General features: G+C 43.3%; 1 protein-coding gene across 1 annotated transcript; it reads right to left on the reverse strand.

Annotated features, from left to right (window-relative positions):
- Positions 1 to 2,803: 2,803 nt before the first annotated feature.
- OXSM (3-oxoacyl-ACP synthase, mitochondrial) lies at positions 2,804 to 7,209 on the reverse strand. Its single transcript, XM_059390832.1, has 3 exons — positions 7,121 to 7,209; positions 5,468 to 6,575; positions 2,804 to 3,290 (listed from the first exon to the last, which is right to left on the reverse strand). Exons 2-3 carry the CDS (start codon positions 6,445 to 6,447, stop codon positions 2,888 to 2,890), a joined length of 1,383 nt encoding a protein of 460 aa, XP_059246815.1. The 5' UTR covers positions 6,448 to 6,575; positions 7,121 to 7,209; the 3' UTR covers positions 2,804 to 2,887.
- Between the last annotated feature and the right edge of the window lie 266 nt (positions 7,210 to 7,475).

Below are 7,475 nucleotides of genomic sequence, written 5' to 3' on the forward strand. Positions count from 1 at the left end.
CAAGGCCTGCCAAAATAACTACAGCTGAGTGCGAGGGGGAACTTAGGATGAATAGTGGATTAGGGGGAGGATGAGGACCAGTGTGAACCTGAAACCTACCGCGGCATTAAGAGCTACTATTTGTCCCACTAAGCTTCCTCTTTAGGAGAAGTGGTTAAGCTGTCTCTGTGAGACTGTTAGGTTCACCTGTTATCCTCTGATGCTGGAATCTGAAGTCCATAGGGCAGGCAGTTGGAAAGGGAAGAAAGATGTAAAGTTTCAATAACAAGCTGGAACCTACAACCACGAAAATGAACTGAAACCACTCAGAACTTGCTCCTTCTGATTTGGGTGGTGTGGGGCAAACCTGGGCCCTTCATTATCATGGAGCTAGACACACACCTGGTCCAGGAGTCAGGGAAACTGAAGGAAGATCCAGCAGAAGAGGAAGCAGTTTCAGGCTCAGCCACTGCCTCCTCATCGAGGTGAACCAGCAAAACCCCATCAAGTATCTGCTACGAAATGGCTGCTGCTTCACGTCCACCCTCCCATTCTCCCACAAGAATCTCTTATGGCCAGCACTAACCAAAAACATAAAGAGAATTCTGGGTAATGTAGGTGAGCCTAGCCAAGCTGACATCTTACAAAACCATCATGACCTTACCTTAAATGACCTCCCATTACTTTTATGCCCTTAACAAAACTTGTTAAGGTTCCTTGTGACCTGACTTCCACCAGATTTCCTGCTTTATCTCTTCTTCCTCCCCAATCTCAGGCTATATATATTTATGTATAGTACAAATGTTCTGACTTTTCTAACCTTTCCACACTATTCCTTGTGGCTGGAAGACTTTTCATTCCATCTCTCTTCCCCTAACTTGGCCGAGACCTATTCACCCTATGGGTTCAGCTTTTTTCTTTTTAAAGATTTTATTTATTTATTTGACACAGAGAGAGTGATCACAAGTAGGTAGAGAGGCAGGCAGGGGAAGGGGAAAGCAGGCTCCCCGCTGAGCAGAGCGCCCGATGCAGGGCTCAATCCCAGGACTCCAAGACTATGACCTGAGCCAAAGGCAGAGGCTCAAGCCACTGAGTCACCCAGGCGCCTCTGGGCTCAGCTTCTTTTTGGAAACTTTCCTTGCGGGGCACCTGGGTGGCTCAGTAGTCAAGCAGCTGCTTTCAGCTCAGGTCATGATCCTAGGGTCCTGGGATTGAGCCCCACATCAGGCTCCCTGGTCAACGGGAAGCCTGTTTCTCCCTATCCCACCCTTCCTGTTTGTGTTCCCTCTCTCACTGTGTCTCTATGAAATAAATAAAATCTTAAAAAGAAAAAACAGGAAACCTTCCCTGACGTATCACTTTATTCTTGGAAGCCAGTACAAAACCTCCATAGTTAGCAACCAACAGATTTTGGTTGAGAAAACGAATACATGCCAATGACAATTAGAACTGATTATAACTGAATGAATATGGCTGCAGTCTTGGGAATACAGGGAATGAAGTGTTATAGTTAAGGTCAGTGGGTAGATAATATATCCAGCCTATTAAAACATGTGGAATACAATTCAGTTCAGCAGAAATATACATGTTCCATTTATCCACTTATTCACTCTACCCATTTGCTCTATAAACCCCCATTTTAACACCCACTTCTTGCTCAGTTTGAGTCTCCCACAAAGCAGAGCCTAACACAGGGTTGTTTGTTTGGGGAGTGATTCCTGGGAGTAGGATTAAAAATCAGAAAGGGAATAAAGGGAAGGGGGAAAAAGCAAGGGAAGAGGTTATTGAACTGGGTAATGCCCTGAGCACTGAAGTTTTATCTGACCAGAAACCCTCTGAGGAACTGGGGAGAACATTAGATATCCCTCTGGGAGGAGGCTGACACACTTAACCACTAATTCCATCCTTTTTGGTTTTGACTGCTGCTCTAGGGAGCTTGTCCCTGTCCCTTTCCCAATACTTCCAGCCAGATGGGGATGAATGAGATCCCAAAAGATCTTTAGAAAAAGCCCCAGCATGGAAAATTAGAGACACCACCAGCACTTGTGGGGGACAGACACAAAAATTATCTACCATAGCTATAATAAAGGTGGGTTGAGGTAATGTGGCTTAAGTCACCAAGTTCTGCTCCACTTCCCAAGTACCTTTATCTCCCTCAATGACTAGATGCCACCATAATTACAAAAGGAGTACGAAACATCAAACCAATTTTACTTCCTTCTTTCAGAGAACTCATGACTTGGACATTTAGGGAAATTCCACTAATTTATTGCATCTCTGTAATAATACGAAGAAAAGAGAGCTATTAATAGATAATACGAAGAAAAGAGAGCTAAATGGATAGAAGGGGGTAATGATCAATGAGGCAAACTCCCAGTTTTATGTGTCTTCCTTCTCCTTATGTTGCATGGGAATGGTAAGCCTAGAGTTGTGCAATGCAATTACCTAGCCTAGCACAGAACAGCTACTCACCAAATGTTACTGGAAGATACAAAAGCAGGTGAAACATCAAAGAATTGTTTGACCTAGAGTATTAGGAAAATAGAGATCAGTGGTTCTCATATGGGGACAATTTTGCCACCCAGAAAACACCTAGCAACATCTAAAGACATTTTTAGTTGTCACAACTAGAGAAGATGGTGCCTCTGAAATCTAGTGGGTAAAGGTGAGGATGCTGCCCAGCATCCTATAATATACAGGACAGCTTCCCCTCGCCCCAACAAAGAATTATCCTGTCCAAAATATCGATAGTGGCAGGGCTAAAAAACCCTGATACAGATGAAGGGTATTTGGGTATTGATACAGATCGATATATAGATACATATTGATATATTTATGTAAACATTTATTTCTCCATTTAATATAGTTCATATTTTTTTAAATCATATTTAATTACAAATTATTTGTACTACATGCCAGCAATACAAAGTGTTGCATTAGTACCACCAAAACCAAAGGAATTGGTGAGTCCAATACATCTTTTCTCAATTTTCCATTCCTGTGCCTTTAGTGGAACATAATTGAGATCAAATTCTGGTTCTGTACAATCCAGGTTTAAAGTAGGTGGTAGTTTTTGATAATAACAAGCCAGAGCAGTAAAAGCTGCCTCAACTGCCCCTGCAGCTCCCAACAGATGTCCTGTGGCTCCCTTAGTTGAAGAAACTGCAAGGGCAGGTGCATGGTCTTTGAAAAGATGTTTGATAGCTTTGTTTTCAGCAGCATCTCCCAATGGGGTGGAAGTAGCATGCGCGTTGACATAGGATATCTCTTCAGGTTGTACACCTGCGTCTTTTACAGCTGCAGTCATACATCTAATAAAATAAGGAAAGAAGTTCATCAGAACTAAGTTTAATTTGAACACAGGAGTCTTTATATGGCTTATAAGAAAAAAATAAACATATATGCTAGGTGAAGAGAATCCTTTCCTCTAGTAACAGAACCCCAACTTGGATTACCAGATGAATTAGAATGCCACCTGCATGGGAATAAGGAGTAACCCCCAATACCCTGGACTGATTCAACACCATGAGATAAAGACACAGGCCTATAGGTTTTATAATCTCTAACAAAATATATTTCCATTTATTTGAATTGGTATTTTTCTCTGGAGGAAAAACCATGTTGACTCAAACCTAGAATAGTTTTTCTTCTAGGAATTTTTTATCAATGGGAGGGTGTGTATGTATGTAGTGTGTAGTGATTCCAAAAGTGGTAAAAAATTGTATAACTGTGTTTTAATTTTTTCTCGCACATTTAAATGTAAAACTTGGCATATTTCTCAATAATCTAAAAATGGCTGCACCATTACTTTGGTGCTTCAAATAACTTTTCAAAATTCTATTTAGGCTGTAAGAATGCTAAATAAATGAAGTACAACACCAAGCAAAACCAAACAAACAAATCAGAAAATAAAACATTTCTCTAGAAGAATCTTTGAAAACATCATCAACATCAACACCTTCTGTTTTAGTTCCTAATCTCTGGACTGCGTATATTTCCTTAAGAGGTAGCTCTGGTGTAATTTGAAGTGTGATGAAGGGTTTCACCTAAATATAACTGTTCTTCATCTAGCTGGCTACTGTTTGACACTTCTAGCACCAACAATTTAGTAAAACTCAAAAGCATAATTCAGGGGCCAGTAAACTATGGCCCTGGCCAGATGCCTGTTGACCCTTGAATAATATGGCTTTGAAGAGTGTGGGTCCACTTAAATGTGGATTTTTTATATTACTGTACTGTAAATGCATTTTTTCCTCCTTATGATTTTCTAAATAACTTTCTCTTTTTCCAGCTTACCTTATTGTAAGAAAACAATATAAAATACATACACAAAATACATGTTCATTGACTGTTTATGTTATCAGTAAGGCTTTTTGTCAACAGTAGCCTATAAGTAAAGTCTGGGAGGAGTCAAAAGTTATACATGGAATTTTTGGTTGCACAGCGGGCCAGTGCCACTGACCCCTGCATTGTTCAAAGGTCAACTGTAGCTTCACTGGAGCACTTCCATTCATTTATGTATTGTCTATGGCTACTTTCACACTAGAAGACAGATTTGAATAATTGTGACAGAGACCCTATGGCCCACAAAGCTGAAAGTACTATTTGTGCCTTTACAGAAAAGCTCTGCCAACCCCTGGCCAAGTAAACTGGTTAAAACATAATATGATCTAAGCAGGCTAATCCATTAGCTAACACATTAACAGGGATTTTTTTAACTTAACTATCTCTTCTGCGATATCAACTTGCTTTTCAAATTGTGGTTCTCAGACCAGCAGCATCAGCATCCGCTTGAGCTTGTTAGAAAGGAAGAATCTCTAGCACCACCCCAGGCCCAGAGTCAGAGTCTGCATTTTAATATCCCTGGGTGGTGAAAAGTTAGAAAGTACTGATTTAGTAACAGCAGAACCCAGTTGAAATTGCACAGAGGCCAGACACAACTAGAAGAAAGGGTTGACTTTGCTGTCTGAGATGATGAAGGGCCAAAGAGGAGGACTGTGGGAGGGAGCACTCTGACAGCTGTTAAGCACAACTGGAAGTATGAAAAATTGGCAAAGACACACATGGCCCTCTTCACAAATTTACATGCCTTAACTAAAATCCAGTTTCTGTTAAGGATGTTCAAATGCTTTCAAATATTTCAAATATGTTAAAGCAAAGAATTCAAAACCATTTTGTTTACCACGGGCAGATACTACAATACTGGACTCCCTAATTTGAAAGTCTAATAAAATGTCTTTTTTGAAGAAATATTTTAAATAAAACTAGTCTTGGGGCACCTGGGTGGTACGGTAGGTTGAGCAGCCCACTCTTGGTTTCAGCTCAAGTTGTGATCTTGGCGTCCTAGGATCCTGGGATTCTTGCATCGATGTGGAGTCGGCTTGGGATTCTTTCCCTCGCCCTCTGCCCTTCCCCCCCCCCCCCCCGTGCGCCTGCTCAAAAAGGGAAATAAATCTTGAAATAAAAAAAAACCAAAACAAGTCTTTACCTTAAGGCACCTTCTCCTTCAGGGTCAGGCGCAGTTATGTGACCAGCATCACCTGAGAGTCCATAGCCCAAAATTTCTGCGTAGATCCGCGCCCCTCGTTCAATGGCATGATCATATTCTTCCAGCACCAGCACAGCTGCACCTTCTCCCATTACAAAACCATCTCTTTTGGGGTGAAATGGTCGACATGCCAACTTAGGATCAGGGTTTGTGCTCAGAGCACGAGCTCTGGAAAACCCAGCAAGAGATAAAGGACTAATGCAAGAATCTGTGCCTCCAGCCACCATCACATCAGCATCACCATGGGCTATAAATCTAAAGGAGTCTCCCACAGCATGAGCTCCTGTGGTACAGGCTGTAGACACTGCATGATTGGGGCCCTTGAGTTTATACCGAATGCTGACCTGGCCTGCTGCCATATTGACCAGAATCTTAGGGACAAAGAACGGGCTGACTTTACTATAACCTTTTGTCTGAAACATCAAAGCAGTTTCAGAAACAACTTCAAGAGGAACCATTCCCATGCCAATTGCAACTCCAGTCGCCACTTGATCAGCTTCTGATTGAGGGTGCCAGCCAGAATCTTTCATGGCTAACTCTGCAGCCCCAATGGCCATAATGGTTGGAGAAGACATGGACTTGATATCGGATTTGGACACAAAGTTTTGTTCATTGAACTGACCTTCATCACCACCTCTTGGCACATAAGCAGCAACACTGCAAGGGATATTCTTATACTCCTCACCGACCAGGGAAATAATTCCACTCTCTCCTCGGATGAGACGATCCCATACCAGCTGAGTTCCAACACCCAGAGGAGTCACTAAGCCAATGCCTGTAATGACAACCCGCCTACGAAATCTGAACGTTGGCACGGTTCCGGAAAACCTCCTTTTACTTCCTATTAGTCGCTGGCATAATCTTGGATATACATGAGGGCTTGTCATTTTTAAGAAATTTTGCAAGCAGTTTGACAACATGATTGAGATTCGATCAGAAACACATTCCTGTAACAGATCACAGCACGTCCTGGAGGTAATCGCTGTTGTTTAGATACTTTGTAGGCCTAACAAACGATAGCCGATTCCCTTCTGGTGCTCGGTGGGAGCTGTTAATGAAGACACGGAAAACAACGTTAACATCACTTTAATTTAGACTGATCATCAAACCGTTTGGAGTTCTCTTTTTAGACTGTTAAGTACCCTCAGACATTCCAAGACAGAGAGGTGAAATGATTCTTTTAATTCACAACAGAATTACACCAAGAAAAACAGGCAGTCCCAGCCTTTTATGGACTGCAGAAAGCATCCTTTATCAGGATTACCGAGGCCTTATTCCAGGTAGTATTTCTGGTGTCGATGACACAAAAAACACCAGGGCCTATCTTCTTGAAGCAGGGCTAGGTGAACTTTATTGGTCTTCAAAAACATGGCGAAAACTAGGGCTTTAACCCAGGGCGGGGTTTGGGAGTGAAGGGGCGTGGCCAACTCCCCACCCCGCCTCTCAAGCACCACTACACACACACCCCCGAAGAAAGCACGCCCAGAGGAAAGGAAACCAGGCCCAGGCCATCAAACTCCCCCTTCCCGATTCAACCCACACCCGATGCGGCGGTGGAGGAGCAGAAGGAGAAGCGTAGCCAGCAGCAGATACCTTCACGAGGCCTCACGCCGGCCGCGCAGCCGCTGTCTGCACACGCCCGGCCGCTCATGCGCGCGCACGCGCTGTGTCTGAGCTGGGCGCGGCCGGGGGCCGTTCTTCCGCGTCACCTTGGTGGAGGTCAGACTGCGGGCGGCGGCGAGGCTCCGGTTGCGGGGGTGGAAACGCCCCTCTGCCGATCTCAGGGACAGGATGATAACCAAGAACGTGCCTGGGACGTGATGAGACAGATATTTTGCCCATCAGGAAAGGATTTTGGCGAGGGGAGGGGAGTAATGATGATGTCCAAATATTTCTGTCTGCTGGGAAAAGGGACGCAGTCATAGTCTACTGAAGTCCTTGGAAAGAA

The sequence above is a fragment of the Mustela nigripes genome, chromosome 2, assembly GCF_022355385.1.
Source record: "Mustela nigripes isolate SB6536 chromosome 2, MUSNIG.SB6536, whole genome shotgun sequence".
Taxonomy (NCBI): domain Eukaryota; kingdom Metazoa; phylum Chordata; class Mammalia; order Carnivora; family Mustelidae; genus Mustela; species Mustela nigripes.